Below are 22,995 nucleotides of genomic sequence, written 5' to 3'. Positions count from 1 at the left end.
ATCTGGGCAGCTTACTAGAAAGTAGAGAAAAGTACAGTATTAATAAGAATATAATGTTTAAAATAACAGTAATATAAAAAAAGGTATCTATCCTAGTGAAGATATGTTTTGTCTGAAAGCTAGGACCAATGCCGTTTCAATGTCGCTAAGATCTTTCTTTACATTATACTTTCAGATATTATTTTCTTCACGGGTCAGTTGTAAGATGGACTCGCCTGAGGGTGGACTATGTCATTAAATGAGATGAGGATCATTGAAAGACTATGGTTGCTTATATACAGAATACATGAACATCTAATGGATATTGCTACATGATTTTTCAGAGATTTGGTAATTGATGAAATTACATCTTCCTACTATTATTCCCACTTACTATTCTTTTACATTTATTGGAGAATTGGTAATATTACTCCACTGACTGAGTGAATGTACTTGTGATAGCTATAGTCCAACTTATTACCACCCAAATTTCATAACTTCAACATTTCTAAATTTTTTAAGGTAGTTTGGTAAAATGTCTAAATAGGTACACTGGATGTAATAATCTGCTCCCTAATTTGGGGTTGGCTTCTGCAAATGCGTTGGAAAATGTGATGCTTTCTTTTAATTTCTGATGCCGTAAAGAAAACCCTTGATTGTGGTCAGGAAGTCCATAAGATTGGCCTTGGTTTTCGTGCTGCCTTTGACAGAGTTAATCCTGAGGCCCTTGATTTTAAACATAAACAGATAGGAATAGGTGTCTTTTCTTAACATTTTTGTTTTAATTTTTAAGTAATAGATTGCAGAGAGTAGTTATATATGGCCAGCATAGTGACTACAGGAATATAATAGCAGGTGTTCCACAGGGTAGTGTTTTCAGCCTATTTCTTTTCATATGATATATGTATAATATATGGTTTGGTTCATAAAAACAAGTTCGTTATATATGCAGAGAGTACTAGTCTTGTTGCATTAATTCTATCTCCAGAATGTTGAGCTATGGTTGCTGAATCCCTTAACACTGGTATCTCTGCATGTATCCTCTTAATCTTTTCAGAGTAAACTAACATCAAAATGATCACATTTTCGTCTCTTGTAAGATCAATATTGTCAATTTTATATCAAAGAGAGGGAGTTACAAATAAATTTGGTGCCCAGAAAAGGATGAAATAAACGGATACCTCACACGTAATTAGAATAGAAAATTGTCTTTATAAATTAGAAATAACAGATATCACAAGTAGCAAGATGAAAAAGCATAAACAAAAGATATGAAACAGGTTTTAAGACAGAAAGTGCTCAATACAAAAGCGATTATGGGTAACTCTAACCTTGGTATCGGACAATCTGAGGGAACAGTTATGATGATGAAAATTATGTAAAGTTGGGAAGGTTATACCTATGACACCAAATTACATAAGAAACCATTTGTTTAGGGAGTTCATGTGTGCAAAGAGCCAACCTACCTTCACTCAAAATAAGGCCAGTTAAATACTTCAGGATATATGGTAATGAATTAGAGAATTCTAGATTGTAGAACTTACTTGCAAAGCAGATTGATCAAATAAGTTGAATCCTGATTCTTTTATTTCGATAATCTAGCTGAATCTTGAAAGCCAGATATATAAGATGAAGCTGAGGAAATGAACACCTACAAACAAGTTCAAGACAGAAATGCTCATAGTAATATCAGTAAAATAACCAGGAGTAGGTCATCTTGGGAGTTGTTACGGTCAGCTATATCTAAACGTAGATTATGCAAAATGAAATTCAATGCCTTATTCCCTTAATAATTGATTTAGCATGAAAATTAGTGACCGTGAAAGAAAACAATAGCCAGAAAACGTAAAAATAATTATATTTAAGACTAATATTATTTATAGCTTACAATATTCATAAAATACTTACAGTTTACCTAATGATAACAGCTTGCTCAAAATTAGTAGTATTAATACAAACTTGATATTTATGGATGGCAGCAGGAAACGACAAATTTCCAAAGGTCAGCGATAAATCGTCCAGAGCACAGTTTCAAAATTAAAAGATGATAATCAAGAACACAGCTTCTGATGATATGTAATCTTCCCTGGTTTCCTTCTTTTCTCTTAAAACGTTAGCCTTGTAAATTAAATAGTAATGCTGGGTCAAAGCAGGTGGCACAAAAAAGTCTCCAAAATAGTCTTTTACGTGTATCATTCTCTTTTATACCAGGACCCGTGTTCTTGAAAGTTCTTGATGGATTCTAGATCGTTCAGAGCGGATCATAATATGCAATAAGCAAAGCTGGAGATTTATATTAAACTACTTGAAATTACCCGAAGCTCTTGTTCTTAATAAAACATCTTTCAGTTACAAATCATAAAATGTTTTAATCTTAACATTATGAATAAAGGACGATAAACCTGGAAAAACGAATGTCAGGAAAGTGATCTGGTGAAATCAGTTGTTCCTTTTTTTTCATTTCATGTTATGTTCACGCTTAAAGACAGAGCTGCCGGAAGTTTAACAGAGTTTGAGGGTTTCTTGTTTTCTTCAAGTTAAGGCAAAGGGAACAAACGACTGTGATTCATTGCATTACATACTGAAAAGTATTGAATTCACAAGGTATAATGAGGTGGGAAAGGAGACAAAATTACAAATGTTTCGGTGTAAACACATGTTTGAAAAACATATATTCAGGTAAGAAAAGTGTCTGTGTGCCAGATAAAAGCGAATTGCACAATGTATATGGGAGGGTTCAATGCACTGCTAATGAGCCTTTTGTAGTAGTGTACGAAGTGGCTAACGTTCAGAGGATATATATCCAAGATTCTTCAGCTAATGGAGGAAAGTAGCAATAGGTGTTGGGTTGTTTTTCATTTTAATCAACCATGTTAGGGGAAAAAGTTTAAGGTTTAAGAATATTCATATCTATACAGCGGATATATTTAGTGAATATCATTCCTTAACATTACGGTATTTCGCACAAAAAAAGCAGAAGCATTGTCATCCATCTGAATTGATTGCTGCAGACAATTGTTTAAAATTTCCCCTATCTATAAAGCTTCAGAGTTTAATAACGATAATGTTACAGAATCCAATTTCGGGGTTGCTGAGTAATTTATAGTTGTGAATGAATTATAAATACCTTTATATTGGTTCGCTCTCTCTGATCTATTGATTTATGGACATTTAACTGAAGGACCATGTCTAGAAATCTTTATTTCATCAAATCACACAGATGTTTTTTTTTTTTTTTTTTTTATTATTATTACATTTATTGTCAGCCACTGGTCTCTGAAGCTAAAGGAACTAACATTTACCCAGTACTTTTATGGCTGATAACCAACGAAAGGTGCACCACTGATCTCTTAAAAAGTAAGTAAAGTAAGTATTCAGGGCATTGCTCGGATGGCCAAGTGCAAAGGAGAGCCTGCTGTTGTTACCCAAGTTTTTTGTACTATTTGAATAGGGAAGAAATAATGCTATTATCTTACCCTCGTTTGACCTTGTCTTAACCTTGATAGTCTGGTGTGAGTAAAATCTGGCCACAGTTGGATGCAAGAAACAAATAAGTGAGTAAGGAAGAAATAAAGGTAAACATTCTAGATATTTTTATTACATGGGAATGTCCGGATACTAACCATATTTTTGCATATTGAATATCCAATCTAAAAATCATAGACGCTGAATGGCTTTCCCAGGGCCATTTTTTTGGCCAAGTGCCCCACTTCAAGATTGTTATTTAATCATCTGGCATAAAGGAGTAAGGAGAATTGAACCGATGACGTCTCGAAAGTAGAAGTCCCCATTTGACAAGAACAAATGATTTTCTGTAGTTCCTCCATTGGGTTCTTGAAGATCCTTGTAGAGGCCCCAAAACGGCGTTCCTGTGATTATTATTATTGTTATTATATTATCATCATCATCTTGGTGAAAAGTTATTTGTTTATTCCCCTTACGTATCGATCGTAAAAACGTTCAAGTTAAATGTTCAGTTGCACAACTTTTCTTTGTGTTTCATGATTTGTATAAATTCAAACTATTTCAAAATATGGAAATGAACCATAATGCTCAGGGTCTAGGTGAATTTGTCTGAAATAGAATTTATCTAAAACAATTTGTCTAAAATACGATTGATCTAAAAAATTGTATAAGACAGTTTGTCTAACACAATTTGTGTAGAGTACGATTTATTTATAAGCAAATTGTCTCCATTAAAATTTGGCTAGATACATTTGTATTTGTCTTATAAACTATATATAAACATGATACCTCCATAGTTTCTTCCCAATATGATATTTACTCAGAAAACTTGCTAAGAGTGGAAAGGAATAGTTGCGTACTCTTTACTATACTACTGAGTATAAATAGTTGTTTACTACATGTCAACTGGTCAATGTTGAAGTCAGAAGTTTTGAACAACGAAAGATCCTTATTCGCTTTTGCAGGAAAACAAATCAGTAAGTATTTGATAATAAGGATTTACCGATTTGATGTAATTATTTTTTTTTCATACACAAATTCATCTTGTAGTAAGCAACTGGTTTTGTTCCAAAAAGTACCAAACAAATAATTATACACAGTAGCGTGGTAAATAGTACGTAACCATTCCTTTCCGCTATTAACAAATATTCTCAGTAAATATCATATTGGCAAGAAACTGTGGAGGCATCATGTTTATATATACTCTATAAGACAGATATAAATATAATTAGACAAACTGTATTTTATACAATTTCCTTGTAAATGAATTGTACTCCAGACAAATTGTTCAAGACAAATTGTGTCGGATAAATTGTATTTTAGACAAATTATTTTAGATAAACTCGCCAGATACCGTTGCTCATTCAAATTGATTTTTTGTTTTGTTTTTTATCATCCAAGAGGTTTATTAGATTTTATCTCTTGAAATCCTCTATATTTAGATTTAAGCCTAGAGAGTTTAGGGAATAAATGTTACTGTCATGTCAAAGAAAAAATTACTCCTCTCTACTGTATAGGAAACATTTTAATTAATGACTCATTTATACGGACAAATACTACTCAATTCGCTTTTGCTTTTTTATAATGAACATGTTACTCCTTTGCATGCTAAACATTTGAGAGGAAACTATGTAGCTTTCATTTTCCAATAAGGTCTTAGTCATAAATGAAGAAAACATTTGCACTAAAAATTTTAGTCATTTATATAACAAATTTTCAAAACGAAAATGTTATTCCAAAAACAATTGTACTAATTTCTGCACCAAGGATTTACAATTAAAATCTTTATTAGTCTATGCAGAAACATTTGCAATACAAATGCTAGTAGACTTAGTTCTGACTAATATTTTCATTAAGACTTTCCCCGTTCAAGGATTTTTTTACTGCAAAAAAGAAGTGATTTTACCCATAGGTACTGCTGATCCATCTGTCCATGTCCAATTACCTTCGTGTCCCTCGTCAGTGCCTCCAATCCAGTAATCGTGACCTGTCAGCCCTGCAATAGAATAGAAGGAAATGAAGGATTATTGAAGTCTCTTTCAAACCACAAGTAAGAGGAAACAGGGAAGATATCTGTAGGGACTTGAAAAGACCATTTGTTCCATAAATGTTTATATGAAGAAGCTAATCTTTCCAGGGTTCGGGAAGTGAATGCTACATACAAATTATGTGGTGTTTTTAGATTTGTTGAAGAATTTATTTTTCTTAAAATGTATATTGAGAGTAATATGGATTTTCTATTACGACATTGAGAATCATTTATTCTAAGAGTGCTTGAATGAAAGGGGTAACTGATTTTTCTGCCGTTCTAGAAGTAGATATGTTTATACATTAGGTGGCATTTCTTTCTCGTGATGAAAAAGCTTTTTAACTCTTGAACAGTAGATTTTTTTTTTTTTTTACAATAGGTTTTCATAAAACTTTGCAGCCGTGATGTGGAAAAATGCATGGGTGAGTATAATGTTTCCTAAAAAAAAAAAAAAAAAAAAATAAAAAAATAAAAAAAAATAAAAAAAAAAATTCCAAGACTCATCAATTATTAATTTAAATTATTTGTAGTGAAAATGTATCTCTAGTATTGATGACTACGGCCATTGCCTGGGTATTTCAAACGATTTAGTCAATGTATTTTTCTGCAACTGGGTTTGTCAACTGTGTAACAGAAGCCAACTAGAACAGGTACTCTGTAAAGAACATACCTTTGCCTATATCATGTTTTATATTTCAAAATAGGCAATTAAATTGGGGATATTTCAGCACTGGTTTATGCAAATCGGATAAAAAATTGACCAAGATATAGCAATAATACGTTTTTGACCTTCATGTTACTTTGACCTTGACCTTTAATCCAGTCACTTCTAAAATTCAATCAAATTGTCCTTGAATCATGGCCAAATTTCAAGAGATTTGATCAAATAGTTTTTGAGTTATGCAAATTGCAAACCCGCAGGCAGAAATACAAACAAATAAATACACAAACATGGCAAGTAAAGGGATCATTATAGTCTATTTTATATCACAAGATAGGTAATTGAATTGCGCATATTTTGCCACTAGTTTCATTCAAATTAAGTAAAAATTGGCCACAATATTGCTAAAAGACAATTTTGACCTTTTCATGACCTTGGCCTTAACTTATGACCTAATCACTTCCAGAATCTAATTGAAATGTCTTTGAAACATGGCTAATTATCTCACCAAATTTCATGAGATTGGCTCGAATAATTTTTGAGTTATGCATATCACAAACAGACATTTAGACAAACATGTGCATATCAAAACATAACCTTCGCCGCAACGAAGTTGGAGAAGGTAATTATGATATCTTATATAACTCACAACACTACAGTTACGAAAATAATAAAGTTTTGTCGTTGTCATAATGCTTATCACTCTAGCACTTTTCATGTTTTAAACTACTGCTAATTTCTCAGCAATCTTGGTAGGTGCCATAGAGAATTTACTTTGATGTTATAAAACTAGTAAATTTTTGATGAATGTAAATACAATTTGAATTTTCAAGAAATCTCCACAACTTTTTTATATAACGCAAATTAATAACATGCTCTCAGATAATAGTTATTTTTTGGTTTTCCTTAAGATGACTTCAAATAATCATAGGATAATGAGAAAAATAATTCGAAACAAGACTGGCTTTACACAAAACCATTTGTTCTTTTTTTGGCAAATCCTTGCAAAATCTTTAATCATGAAACTTCTACTTGATCTCAACAAACTTTGTTATGCACAACATGTCACTTGAAATATTTCAAAATTACACTTGAACTTGCTTCTCAAAAGTTTGTATTAGCGACATATGGAATTTTCCCTTAACTTTTAAACATCCCGTAGATTTTGCTTCATGTTAAGCAGCAACTGAGCCCTTTATTCTGTTCTTTGTGACAATTTCTGTTGCTTTAATATCTGAATCCTTTTCTCTTCTGTACACATTGACGCTTTCGGTTCTTTCCCCGCGATTGCAAAATAAACTATCAAGTGCTGTCTCTATATGTCTTTAAGCCTCCAATGTCCTTTCCCATAATGCAATGAGGACATTTTTTCCAGCCTTTGATAGCATATCCTTCAAACAGATATATCAGTCACACTGAGAACGTGTCTGACAAGAGGGAACAAAAAAGGACATCTTTTACATAGGTTTCTATACATCGCATTCACAGTCCCATCAAACTACGCTGACTTTTCCCTTTTTATATCATACCATCTACCTTAATTATCCATTAGTTGGTATGCCACTGAAGCTCAAATATATCGCAGTCTAATCTACTTCTGCATCAATAAGGTATTTTTATTAACAGTAGATTAACCTTTTTGTTCTCAATTAAGTCCTCATCTTCGCTAAGCCTTTGATATCCCAACATATTTGGTGCCACTTTTTTTTACCATACTTGGCTCTTTACGTTCGATTCTTAAATCCTGACACTGTAGTAAATTATGCGACATTTCCTTCTTGTTCCTCCCTTCACTTCCAACAAATTATTCTTTCATCTATTCCCTTCTAAAATCTTATTTATCCTTATTTGTTTACTAATTTTTACAGATATTTTTCTACGCTCTATATTGAAAATTTAAGCCAATTTGAGAACATTTGTTATAATCTCTCTCTCTCTCTCTCTCTCTCTCTCTCTCTCTCTCTCTCTCTCTCTCTCTCTCTCTCTCTCTCTAAATTTTACATTCAGGCAAAAAATCTCCTTTTCGTTAATTTAAGAGAAATATGGTATGAATAATAATGAAAAGAATGGAGGAGGGAGATATGTGAAGATAGAGTAAATATCTAGATATAATTGCTTGACGTAGAAATCTTTTCACATCTTTTCAAACTTACATTCTTCTTCAAGGTGAAGAAAAATCGCCCTCAGAAACTCTATATCATTGACGATGGCAAGTTCTCCTTTGGGATCCAGGTACCCGCACTGCAAACTTGCTTCGTTCCATGGAAGTCTATATTGGTGTAGGAAAGATAGACATTTGCTACCGACTCTGACATAGTGAAATGGACAGGGAGAGTCAGAAGTTGATACATCTGTAACAAGAAATAAATAGATAAATTCTTCTATAATTTTAATAAATTTGGTAAGTCACAAAGTTTTCATCGTTTTCGCAAACAGACTTGATTTTTGGGTCTCCAAGTATCTCTGAAAAGTCATTTCCTGGTTTTTACGTAATCTCTTCATAGAGATTACTCTTGAAAGCACCGAATCTTCACCTTTCTCCAGGATCAAGTAGTGCTCCTCTTGGTGTTGTTCTCGTAAAACCAATCTTTTTCAATTATCCCTATTCTATTAAACTCATTTGTTTATACAATTATCAATGACATATCCTTATACAATTCTTTTGTTTTACCTAATAATTTCTTCACTTTCATTCTAATACTCAGATTACGTTTACTACATCTGTCAGCTCTGGTCTTTTGGGTTTATCTGAATGTGATCCATGTGATTATGATATTCAATAACTGCAAGCCGCAATTTCTTTCAATGCATTCTAATATTCCTTTGAACCTTTCTAATCTATGAAAGTCTATTTTAATTAGATTATTGTAAAACTTTGCGAAGGGAATACAGTTTACATACAGAGGTTAACTTTATTCTAAATATTTTATTTTAGATGCTACAAGCACTATGCGTCATTCCAAATACGATTTTAGTTATTTTTACTGTTTTCTTCACTGTTTTCAAAAACTTTATATCATAACTCAGAAGTCTTCCTTGCAACACGGCAGAGGCAAAATTCCCACAAGTAACTCCATACTCTTCTCTCTCTCTCTCTCTCTCTCTCTCTCTCTCTCTCTCTCTCTCTCTCTCTCTCTCTCTCTCTCTCTCTCTCTCTTCCTCTCGGGTGTGTATTGCCCGTTATATTGTCCTTGTTTCCAGGAACTACTACTTCCTCCCTTTTATTTTTTTGGGCTGATAAGGGCATATTGCTGTCCATCTTCGGCTTCTCCATTCAAAATGCAATTTTATAATTCTCATTTAATTACTAACCTCTGTCTATATCGATGCAGAAATAAGTGAAAAATCTACACTAGAAAAACTTAAGCATGATTTGGAGGGACATCTATAGTTATAGTAGTAGTAGTGGTGGTGGTAATAGTAGTAATAGTAGTAGTAAAGGTTCATGTCGTATTAATAGTGTACTTGTTGAATAAATATAAAAAAAATGAGAGAGAGAGAGAGAGAGAGAGAGAGAGAGAGAGAGAGAGAGAGAGAGAGAGAGAGAGAGAGAGAATTATTTCTTTATTGAGATTTTTTAAACTCATCTTCTATTCTATTTCTTATCATATATGGAGCTTAGTTTACTGTGTATTGAGAATACTTTTCTTAGAATATCTTTTTCTATACAAAATCCTTATTTTTTTCACTAAAAAAGGGAACAGATTAAGATATGCAAGAGGCCTTTCCATACCCAAATAAATCAATTATTTTTATATTTTCTAATGTAATTTGTATTAAAAAGTTTTATGTATACATTTGGAAAATTTCAGAAAACCAAACTTACTTTTGTTAGATTTTTCGTAGTTATTTGCCTGTTCGCAAATGAACCAATAGGCTGAGTTGCAGTCGATGTCGTTAATATAAAACCTCTGACCGTTGCTCATGTGAGCACAGTTCTCTTTGGTTCCTCCGTTGGGTTCCTGGTAATCTGGAAAACCGGCCCAAAAGGGAGTTCCCATCGGGAAATTTTCTCCTTCTCTCGTGGTCCAGTGTCCGTCGTGCCCTACGTCAATTCCGTCGATCCAAAAGCTTTCTGTCAATTCTTCTAAATGATTAAAGTTTTTAAATCGAGTTAGAAAACTGATATATTTTATTCCTCATGAAAATAAAACTTACTGTTTTCCATAAAAAAAAAAAATGTTAGTCTTTCATTCCTAATAGGAAGATAGATAGATACTGCGTATTGTCCTAAAGAATTGGTTAGCCATCACTAATGAGAGAGGAATTGTATTGTCTATCATTCATTATAAAAGGATTTTTTGTAATGGAAAAGGAAGAAGTTATTGTTTACGATCTCGAAAATAGAGCAGCCAATTCCAGGTGAAAGAATAAATGAGGAATTAATTATTGTTTACTTTTCAGAGGAGGAAGTCTTTCACTCTTAGTGAAGGTATAATGAAGTTCCTGTTACATACAAAGAAGAATTTCAATCTTGATGAGAGATAAAGAATGTAAATATCTTAAGATGCTTACCTAGGTGACTTCGTCACCTGTAGACTCTATTAGTATATTGACTCGAAGATTTAGTTCAGATTTCAAAATATTAGGAGAAAATTAGGACAAGACACAATTCAAACAATTTAGCCTAGATCAATTGGGACTCATATTGCTAAGAATCTTTTATACTAGAGAAAGTAATGACGTGTTTTACTTATGATGGTGTTTCAAAAACTGAATATAATTAGATCATCTACTAAGTATAATCAATAAAACCCATTTTTACTTAGCGTAACACTCAATTACAAGTTCTGCATGGAAGACATTACCTTTGTTGTGAATATGATCAACGATATCCTTGAAGTGTTGAGCTGAATCTATGACTGCCAAAGTGGCCCCTCGTTCTGAGATGCAAACCTCGTGAGCTTCTGCGAAAGTCATCCGAAATTCGGTTTCGAACCTTAAGCATTTTTCGCCCACTTGTTCAAATTCTGGATCACATACAGCTAGGAAGAGAAGTTCTTTGGAATAGGATATCCTCTATACACACACACACACACACACACACACACACACACAAACACACACACACACACACACAATGTAGAGTTAAAAGGCAAAGCCTGGTGAATGGGAGCTTGGGATTTTGGTGAAAATGGTAAAATATGGAGATCTGACTGATTGCAATAATTACAGAGGCATCACACTTATGTCAGTTGTCATGGAATCTAGAGATACGAGAGAAAGATTGATGAAAAGCTGAAAAAAACAAGGAGGATTTAGAAAAGGTAGAAGTTGTGCTGAACAAATATTCATTTTAAGACATGTTGTACATCAATGTCTAGAACATAGAAATCCACTTTTGATGACATTTGTGGACTATGAAAATGTCTTTGATAGTGTGCAGCGGCCAATTTTGTGGAGATTCATGAGTTATTATGAAGTTCCTCTTAAATATGTAAATTTGATTAAATCTGTTCATGAGCATAGTGAGGGCAACGTTAATGTTAGTGGAGTCTTATCAAATTTCTAGAAAACAGTTTAGGACTTCAAGGGAATGTGTTATCACCTACGTTGTTTACCCTCCTCATGGATTCTATAATACATAGAACAGTTGGGGATGGTGGAGAAGGACTGGACTGTATTGGTAATAGGAAATTAGCTAAAGAATGCTGACAATGTTCTCCTTATTAGCAGAACACCGGTTTTGCAATGCTTGCTTACCAGAATGCATGAAATATAACACGAGGTTACGTTCAATATAAATAGAAGAAAGACAGATATGATAAGAACGGAAGATACAATTGAAGATGAAATATCATTGGAAGAAGAAAGAAATAATGAGGTAGAAACATTTAAATAATTAGGAACTATGATCTCTTATACAGAATCTTTAGAGCTGGAATTTAATGAAAGATTAAGAAAAGGCAAATGAGACAATGGCAAAGTTAAGTAAAATTTGAAGATCAATAATTTGAAATTATATATGAAAATAGGGCTATGTTATTATTATTATTATTATTATTATTATTATTATTATTATTATTATTATTATTATCATTATTATTATTATTAGCTAGGCTACAGCGTTAGTTGGAAAAAAAAGGATGCTATTAGCCCGAGGGCTCCGACAGGGAAAAATAACCCAGTGAGGAAAATAACTAAAGAAGTAAATAAACGATATTAGAAGTAATGAATATGCAAAATAAATATTTTAAAAACATTACCAATATTAAAACAGATATTTCATATATAAACTATAAAAGAACTTCTGTCAGCCTGTTCAACATAAAAACATTTGATGCAACTTTGAACTTTTGAAGTTCTACTGATTCAACTATCCAATTAGGAAGATCATTCCACAACTTGGTCACAGCTGGAATAAAACATCTAAGATACTGTATCGTATTGAGCCTCATGGTGGAGAAGGCCGGACTATTAGAATTAACTGCATGCCTAGCATTACGAACAGGATGGAACTGTCCGGGAAGATCTGAATGTAAAGAATGGTCAGAATTATAAAAAAAAAATCTTATACAACATGCATAATGAACTTATTGAACGACGGTGCCAGAGATTTATATTTAGATCATAAATAAGAAATTTAATAGACCGTAAGTTCCTATCCAACAAATTAGGATGAAAATCAGCAGCTGAAGACCAGACAGGAGAACTACAGTATACTCGAAAAAAGGCAGAATGAAAGAATTAAAACATTTCTTCAGAATAGATTGATCACCAAAAATCTTAAAAGACTTTCTCAATAGGCTAATTTTTTGCGCAATTGGAAAAGACAGACCTGGTGTGTTTCTCAAAAGTACATTTGCTGTCGAGAATCACACCTAAAATTTAAAAAGAGTCATACAAAGTTAAAGGAACATTATCAATGATGAGATTAGGATGTTGAGAAGCCACTGTCCTTAACCTACGTACAATCATACTTTGAGTTTTATTAGGATTCAACGTCATACCCCATAATTTGCAATAAGCACTAATCAAACCTAGCTCTCTATTAAGGGATTTAGCAACCCCAGATCTAAATTCAGGGGATGGAATTGATGCAAAGAGAGTAGCCTCATCTGCACATTCAACACTTTTGTTTACTAGGCCAAACATCATGAGTCTATATTATGAAAAGTAATGGGTTAAGAACACTACCCTGAGGAACACTAGATATCACATTCCTAAACTCTGTATGGTGCCCAGCAACAACAATTCTTTGCGATCTATTAATTAAAAATTCTAAGTTTAGTGAGGTCGTTGTGACTATATGGACATGAGTCGGGGTATGACAATGAATCAATATCAAACAGATTTTGTAGATTTGAGAATACAGCCCTCAGAAGAATCTTAGGAGTGAGATAACAAGAGAGAATCAAAAATGAAACTATAAGAGAAATTACTCAAGTGCCATATGTGGATATATATATATATATATATATATATATATATATATATATATATATATATATATATATATATATATATATATATGTATGTATGTATGTATGTATATGTTTATATATACAGTATATATATATATATATATATATATATATATATATATATATATATATATATGTATAAATATATATATATATATATATATATATGTATATGTTTATATATACAGTATATATATATATATATATATATATATATATATATATATATAAATATACATATATATATATATATATATATATATATATATATATATATATATATATATATATATATATATATATATATATATTGCTTTCTGAGTGGGGATACTTTATTGTGGTAAAGACGTTTGTATATTGACATGATCAGCGAAGCTGCACTAGTCAAGGCCACTCAAACTAGGTTGTTTTGCTGTGAGCACCTGGACTAAATTCTTCTACCATCAGCCCGAAGTGGTCAGAAAGGTTATGAAAATGGCCTAACCCTAGACATGACTAAGGACATGTCTGAGGCCTTTGTCCTTCAGTGGAAAAGAAACGTTTGTATTTGTTTTTGTTTTTGGTGCATATACATGGATATACATACATACTATATATGTAATTGTATATATATATATATATATATATATATATATATATATATATATATATATATATATATATATGGATATTTATATATATATATATATATATATATATATATATATATATATATATATATATATATATATATATATATATATATTTATATATATATGGATATTTATATATATATATATATATATATATATATATATATATATAAGCATATATATATATATAAATATATATATATATATATATATATATATATACATATATATATATATATATATATATATATATATATATATATATATATATATCCACATATGGCACTTGAGTAATTTCTCTTATAGTTTCATTTCTAATTTCTCCAGCTATTAAAATGAATTTTCCTCGTATAGTTTCAAGTTTATAATAATAATTACGTAAGACTTTCGTCATTAATTTCATTGTACTCCTTATTTAAGACAGTATATGTATATTAACGTTATTTATAAGAATTAACTTTTTTTATTTCATGTAATTTTGTTACGAAGTCTTATGTGAACTCCTTTAGAGTGTTATGTGACCAAACAAAGAGCAAGGGCTTAAGTAATGTTCTTTTATATTCTTATGAAGTATTGCATAATTTTTGTGACATAATACGCAATATGCAATGTGCTTTGGAAAATTTGTAAAAAACCTAGTGATAGGACTTATCTTTTTTTTTATTTCGGGGACAGAGAGTCACCTCGCTGTGTGTAATAGTTGCCCAAGAAACCCAGGATTCATCTCCCTGTTGTGTGAGTAAGCGTTTGAGAGAGCAATACTTGTTAAGTCTGAAGTCTTAGCCTAGCCCTCATGTTTCCATAACTCGGTCTTTTGGAAAATTCTGAAATTAGCTAAGATTCATATATATAGGCGACCCCAGGGTTACATAGAGAATAGAGAATTTCAGTCTTAAGACACAGCCATCTCCACCTCTCTCTCACTCTCGCACACAGCTCAGTGTGTTATTTTAAAAGTGTTCAGTGAAATATTAAAGTTTTCGTGTGACAATTTTTTGTAATCATAGTGAGTACTTATAGAAATTATCTTGAAGTTTTTGTAAACAGCCCTTTAGGATGGTGATATGCTCTTGTATTGTGATATGGTTATCTATTTTCATTAAAGGTTAAACTTGAATATTGTATTCAGATTCAATTTCAAGTGAAACTAGTATTATATAATTTTCATTAATATTTCTTTTTGTCCTAGTCTAAGGTTTATTCAGATTTAATATTCAAAGTCAAGTGGTTATATATTTTCAGATTGTAAAATTTTTGTCCTAATGTAAGTCGTTCACACTTAATATTTTGAGTGATTTATTTGTTTTATGTAAATTTTTTCAAAGTGTTGTAATAAATATATAAAATATTTGTTTTTGTAAAGAGTGTATTATTTCAATCATCAGTGTTTAATGCATATTTGCTCGTATCCTGTTAATGAACCAAAATTAGAGTTATTTGAAAATTCGTAGTAATAATTACCAAGTTTAGTTTTGAGTGCACTTAAGAGACCTTTGGATATTCAGTGTTTCATATATTGCTGTCCAGGAGTTATTGAACTGTCTCAGAGGTCATTTCAAGTTTAACAGACTTAATGTAAAAGCAAACAGGTTAGTTTGGAATTCGAGAGGTTGTATAGCTTGCCAGTCATAATATATATCATATTATATGTTTGATTCACAGACACGAGCCATCATAGTATAACACATTTTTTTTGGCCAGACCCAGGAGGCATCATCATATAATATATTTATATATATATATATATATATATATATATATATATATATATATACATACATATATATATATATATATATATATATATATATATATATATATATATATATATATATATATATATATATATATATGTATGTATATATATATATTTACACATATATATATATATATATATATATATATATATATATATATATATATATATATATATATGTATATATATTATATATATATATATATATATATATATATATATATATATATATATATATATATACATATGGATATATATATATATATATATATATATATATATATTTCCATATATATATACATATATATATATACATATATGTATAAATAAATATATATATATATATATATATATGTAAATATCACCCACGAAATGCATTTAATACCGAATTCTATCTTGGGAAATACATATCCACTTGGAATTCATTTTATGGTAACAGCTTCTGGCCGGGTGGTGATTCGAACCACCACCTGTACGGCTAGAAACTATGCTTGGCAGGGACCCTATCGACTCAGCTATCAAGAGTCGATAGGGTCCCTGCCAAGCATAGTTTCTAGCCGTACAGGTGGTGGTTCGAATCACCACCCGGCCAGAAGCTGTTACCATAAAATGAATTCCAAGTGGATATGTATTTCCCAAGATAGAATTCGGTATTAAATGCATTTCGTGGGTGATATTTACATTATTTAAAATCACGTGTGCTTGTGATATATGTTCATATATATATGTGTGTGTATACGTATGTATATATGTATATACATATATATATATGTATATATATATATATATATATATATATATATATATATATATATATATATATATATATATATATATATATATATCATACGATTATGACTCCCGAGTCTAGGCATCAAAAATATATTATACTATTATTGCTCCAAGATCTGGGTACCAAAAAAATATATTATATACTATGGTTCGAGACTGGGAACCATACATATAATATACACTACGACAGGCAAGTTAATCAACCTCTCGAATTCCAGACTCACTTGTTTGCTTTTACATTAAATTTGTTACACTTTAGAATATTTATACACGAATTCTGAGACAGTTATATAACTCCCGGACTGCAATATATAAAACCCTGAATATCCAAAAGTCTCTCAAGTACAATCAAAACTAAACTGGGTAAATATTATTAAGAATATTAAAATAACTCTAACTTTGGTTCATAATAGGATACAAGATAATACTATCTCAAATAATGGTGATTGGAATAATACATTCTTTACAAAAATAAATATATTCAATATAAATTACAACACTCTCAAAGAATTTACATAAAAACAAAATAAATCACTCCAAATATTAAGTCTGAACAACACTCACATTAAGAGAAAAATGTTACGATCTGAAATTTATATGATGACTTGACTTTTAAATGTTAAATCGGGATGTTTTTTAGACTAAAAAAAAAGAAATAACACTTAAGAAAATTATACAATCACTTGTTTCACTTGAAATAAAATCTGAGTACAATATTTAAGTTTGACACTTAATGAAAAATTGATAACCAGATCACCATACAAATACCTAACCTTCCTACAGGGCTGTTTACAAAAACTCACTACACACGATACATGCAGGGGCACAAAATCACTTTGGAGGGGACACACTATGGGTACTTTCCAATTTTAAAATAATACCTTGACCTGTGTGGGAGAGAGGGAGAGGGCAAGATGGCTGTCTTAGGGCTGCAATTCTCTATCTGTCTATCTAATCCTAGTGTCCCTTTTATACAGTATATGAAATTTAGCCACTTCCAGAAATTGCCCGGACTGAAGTCTGGAAGCGTGGGTGTCCAGGCTAGGAGTCAGAGTTACCAAGTATTACTCTCTCGAATGCGTATTCATGCAACAGGGAGGCAAACTCTCTCAGTCAGCTAGCTCCGCCCACCCTTTGTCCCTGAAATTAAAAAAAAAAGATAACTGCAAAATGTCCAAAGCACATAAGCACATGGTACTGCGTATTTTCTCAAAAGCATGACGCAATACATCATAAAATATAAAAAAACATTATGTGAGCCCTTGCTCATAACGTGTATGATCACATAACACTCTCATACACTATACGTAAGACTTCGTAACAAAAATATGTGAAATAAAATGTTAATTCTTAAAAATAACGTAAATGTACATATACTAACTTGAATAAAGAGTACAATTAGATTAACGATGAAGGGCTTACATAATTTACGTTATAAACTTGAATCTACACAAGGAGAACTCATCTTAAGAGCTGGCTAACCTCTTTTCAATGCACAAATAAAATATAAATATAAACTTGAATAAACTTCTGTATTTTCTCTACACTGCACCAACTTCTTAAGAATATATATATATATATATATATATATATATATATATATATATAAATATATATATATATATTTATATATATATATATATATATATATATATATATATATATATATATATATATATTCATATATATATATATATATAAATATATATATATATATATATATATATATATATATATATATATACTGTATATATATATATATATATATATATATATATATATATATGTATATGTACATGCATATATATACACATATATATACAGTATATATATATATATATATATATATATATATATATATATATATATATATATATATATACACACATCTAAATATATATATATATATATATATATATATATATATATATATATATATATATATATATATATATGCATATATATACACATATGCAGTATATATATATATATATATATATATATATATATATATATATACATATATATATATATATATATATATATGTATAGTATATATATATATATATATATATATATATATATATATATATATATATATATCATCATTATCATCAGCCATTACTAGACCACTGCAGACCAAATGCCAGTGACATGTCCTTTCGCTTACCTCTTTTCATAGTCTATCTATACCAGTCCACACCAACAAACTTTCTTAGTTTGTCAATCCATCATCTTTTCTTTGTTCCCGTGATTCTTTTACAATCTCTAAGCACCCATTCTGTTATTATTTATGTCCATATATTATCTATCAATCTCCTTATATGTCCTATACATGTCCATTTCTTTTTCTTACATGTTGAAATATTGTCTACTTTAATTTGTTCGCATATCCATGTTGTTCCTTTTCTGTCTCCTAGTGATATTCCCATCATCATTCTTTCCTTAGCTCTCTGAGTTTTAACTAACTTATGTACTATTGCTTTAGTAAGGCTCCAAGTTTCTGATCCATGACTTAAAATTGGTAGGTTCATCTCATTAAATACTTTTCTTTTTAGAGAGTGTGGCATTTTATATTTCCTAAATATCCTTCTATCAATTTTGATCTTGTTTAATTTCGGTCTTGTGTCCTTGGGAAGTACATATTTTTTGTCCTAAATACGTACATTCATAAACAATCTGTAAAGGTTCATGCATAATTCCAGTTTGTTGGCTCTCTGCATCTTCATTGAATACATTTCTGCTTTCTTTATTCAAATCTCCTATCATCTTTTGTAATTCCTCCCATGATTCGCTAAACACAACTCCATCATCAACAAATCTTGAGTTGTTAAAGTATCCTCCATTAATATTATTTCCTTCATTTTCCCAATCTAGATTCTTAAAAACGTCTTCTAGGCATGCAGTGAATAATTCATGAAAGATGGGCGTCCGACTGTCTAACTCCTTCCTCAATCAGATTTTCTCACTATCCCTATGTAGTATTAAGATTGCTGTACTTCCTGTATAGATATCTTCAAGTGTTCTAACACAAGATACATCTATTCCCTGTCTTTGAAGGGCTTTCATTACTTCTGAAGTTTTGACAGAATCCAAAGCTTTCTCATAGTCTATAATTGCCATACATAGTGGTTTGTCATCTCTGTTGATTTTTCCAGTAGCTCTCTAATATACATGGATATAGTCAGTTGTAGAATACCCAATTCTACAGCCTGCCTGCTCTCTTGGTTGATTGAAGTGTAGCTATCTCTCTAGTGGACCTAATATAATATTTGTAAATATTTCATATATTACGGAGAGTAAACTAATTGGGTGATAAATTTTCAGGTGTTTTGTGTCACCTTGTTGGTGAATTAGTATAATGATAACATTTATCCAAGCTGCAGGTATAGAGCATTCTTGCAGATATTTGGTATAAATTTCAACTATTTTATTATTATGAAATCTCCTCCATCTATCATTAAATCAACTCTTAGGCCATGTTCCCCTGCTGCTTTGCCTTTTTTTATGCCTTTTAATGATTTCTTTACTTCTCCTACTGTTACTTTTGGTATCAGCTCCGTTTTGTTAATAAAAAATTCAATTTTCATCCTTTAAAGCAAAAATCTGTTGGCTTCCTGTTCCAAAACTTAATTTCATCTCATTTTCTTTAGTGTTTCCCTCAATTTTGGTCTGATTTTCTTTACGAATATCCTTGGCTTTTAGTTTGTTTATTGTTTTGGATAGTTCTGCTGATTCTATTTCATCTCTCTTGGATTTTTCCGTCATTTCCAACCTTTGCTTTATTAGGTTTTTATGCCTTTTCTGTTAGTTTTCCTTCATATTTGTTCCTTTTATGTCCTCTGAAGAAAAATATATGGCCTTATCTAACTCCATATAAGATTCCCCAATTCTTCTAATTTTTAATATTATGAAAATCTCCCACCATCACAAATCTGCAGTGGACAAGAGTGGTGATGAAAACTGGCCCAAATCCAGACATGAATAACACAACCCTATTCTCGGACCACATCTCCTAGCGGCAGTAGAGCAACTGCCCAAGATGGTGGGCAGATACATCCCACAACAGGGTGCGCTAAAGATATCTGGACTAAAACAGGCCACCTTTGGGATCTGAAACTTGCAACATACAACGTCAGGGCCCTGTCTAGATCTTCCTGTGTTACTAGCCGAGCTGAAATGAATAAATTGGGATATAATAGGATTGAGTGAATCAATATATATATATATATATATATATATATATATATATATATATATATATATATATATATATATATATATATATATATATATATATATTCTGCTTTATAGATTGTAGAAATTAAATCCACGGGGTTCAGTTTAATTCATAAATTACAAGATAACACCAACCGTAACCGAAAACAACTTAAGGATGGGTCCATTTTTCGGAAGTATCCTTGTACAGCACTGGTTTATCTTTCAAAATTTTATATGGTTTGCCTAAGGTTCACAAAGCTGATATATAATTACAACTCATATTGACTGTATCTTATTCTATCAATTTGGGTATAGCAACGTTTTCATTCCCCCCTCTCAAGTAATCCAGCTACCTATGCATACACCTCAGAATTTCATCTCATTTTGTATATCAGATTCTTTAACAAGTTCCCAATAACTTAATGTTTAGTTTTGATGTTAGTTCTTATTTACAAATCAGAAACCATAGACAGAATCTGCTCTTTTCGGAAACTGCATAAGCTTCACTTAACCGAAAATATACTATTTTTTATAACAAAATATATAAACCAATTGATGGTATGGCAATGGGTTTCCCCTTAGAACAAACCTTTGCTAACATATACATGTATCACCTTAAGAGGTTGTTCATGGATCAATGCCACATAACTTTTAAATCCCTGTTTTAAAGACGTTATTCCGATGGTATCTTTACTTTTTTCGAGATAGACATCATATAACATTGCTTTTAAAATACATAAACTCATTTCACACAAATATCAAGTTTATGTTGGACTTAGAAAATAAATTTCAGCTTTCATATCTAGACCTTTCCATTTTGCGTTATAATGAATCAAGTAGTAATGGCATTTTTAGGAATTTTTTTTTTTTTACCGTACTTAGGTTAAACATTTTTAGTCACTGACCGTTTTCATTCAAAGTTAACTATATTGAAAACGTTGCTATCTTTTTTTTTCTCTTTTTTTAGATCTTTGAACATCTTACAAGTACAGGTTCCACAAACTAATTAAATTTCTACAATCATATTTTGACAGTATTTGTTATCCATGTAACTTTTTTGAAACACTAAAGCAGTTTTTAAGTAAGTTTTCTTTATTCCGAGGACCACATTACACATTATTCCAAATGTCAAATATATATCTCTTTACCATTAACACGTGTTTATAGAAATGTTAAATGTAAATTTCATGAAGCTCTTTCTGAGTTGTATCCCTCTGTTAACACAAATTTCACTTTCAAGGATCCACTGACAATAGGAAGCATATTCAGATTTAGATACTCTGCCGGAATTGATGTGGCCTTCAATTGTGTATTAGTATATTCATCCCAGATTCAATTTAGGAACTTATATCGGTTGCTCTAATCGACTCTTGAGGGTCAGCAGTGAATCCCATAGAGGTGTCAATCGTCGAACCGGATGTGCAATGGATAAAAACAATTTTTTTCTCCATCCTTATTCATGATTACGCATGCTAGGAACCTATTCATTATTCTAATTTCAAAAATTTTGCCCAGTCCCCTGATAGCTGGCTATGTTCTATATTCCCTCAAGTCCATTTTCATTTAACATTAAACTCTAAAAATCGCTCAACTACCTATGTTACTATGCATACTGCCTAGCAACCTTTATCGCTAATCTTCTAACTACATTGTAAATAGTTTGGCGTTGAACCCTCCTCAACTTTTTATTTTTTAGTCAAGGGTTGTTCTAGCTTACTTAATAAGTTAGTTGCTTGTGTTATAAGAATTCCTCTATTCTATTTCAGGATATTTCTTTGTTGTTTGGGAATTCTGTTATTCCATTTCCATTTGCCTCTATGTGTATTTGTTTTGATTACTGTTTCTGCAGGTTTGGTCTTGGTTATATTATATTTGGTTTTATTTTAATGTAGTTTTTTATGATTCTTGCAACATGAATTGAATCTTACTATACTACTGAACAGACTAGTATTTATTATTTTTTTTAGTATTTGTGTTTCAGAGTGCTGGACGGCATATCTTACCAGCCCATGTTTGCCAACGGTTATACTCGTATA

General features: G+C 30.9%; 1 protein-coding gene across 2 annotated transcripts in view; it reads right to left on the bottom strand.

The window, feature by feature from the left end:
* Positions 1 to 3,561: 3,561 nt before the first annotated feature.
* Positions 3,562 to 22,995, bottom strand: part of LOC137627705 (lymphocyte antigen 75-like) — a 54,477-nt gene continuing 35,043 nt past the window's right edge. The window contains exons 3-7 of one of the 2 annotated variants that reach the window (XM_068358944.1): positions 10,943 to 11,119; positions 9,961 to 10,221; positions 8,288 to 8,485; positions 5,351 to 5,440; positions 3,562 to 3,848 (exon numbers count right to left, since the gene is read on the bottom strand). In XM_068358944.1, the coding sequence (XP_068215045.1) occupies positions 3,700 to 3,848; positions 5,351 to 5,440; positions 8,288 to 8,485; positions 9,961 to 10,221; positions 10,943 to 11,119 (875 nt within the window). In that variant the 3' untranslated portion in view covers positions 3,562 to 3,699. The remainder of the gene's footprint in view (positions 3,849 to 5,350; positions 5,441 to 8,287; positions 8,486 to 9,960; positions 10,222 to 10,942; positions 11,120 to 22,995) is intronic. The other variant, XM_068358945.1, reaches the window with a different exon arrangement.

Source organism: Palaemon carinicauda, chromosome 35 (assembly GCF_036898095.1).
Source record: "Palaemon carinicauda isolate YSFRI2023 chromosome 35, ASM3689809v2, whole genome shotgun sequence".
NCBI lineage: Eukaryota > Metazoa > Arthropoda > Malacostraca > Decapoda > Palaemonidae > Palaemon > Palaemon carinicauda.
Note: the sequence above shows the minus strand (reverse complement) of the source record. Positions and strands in the feature narration are given on the sequence as shown.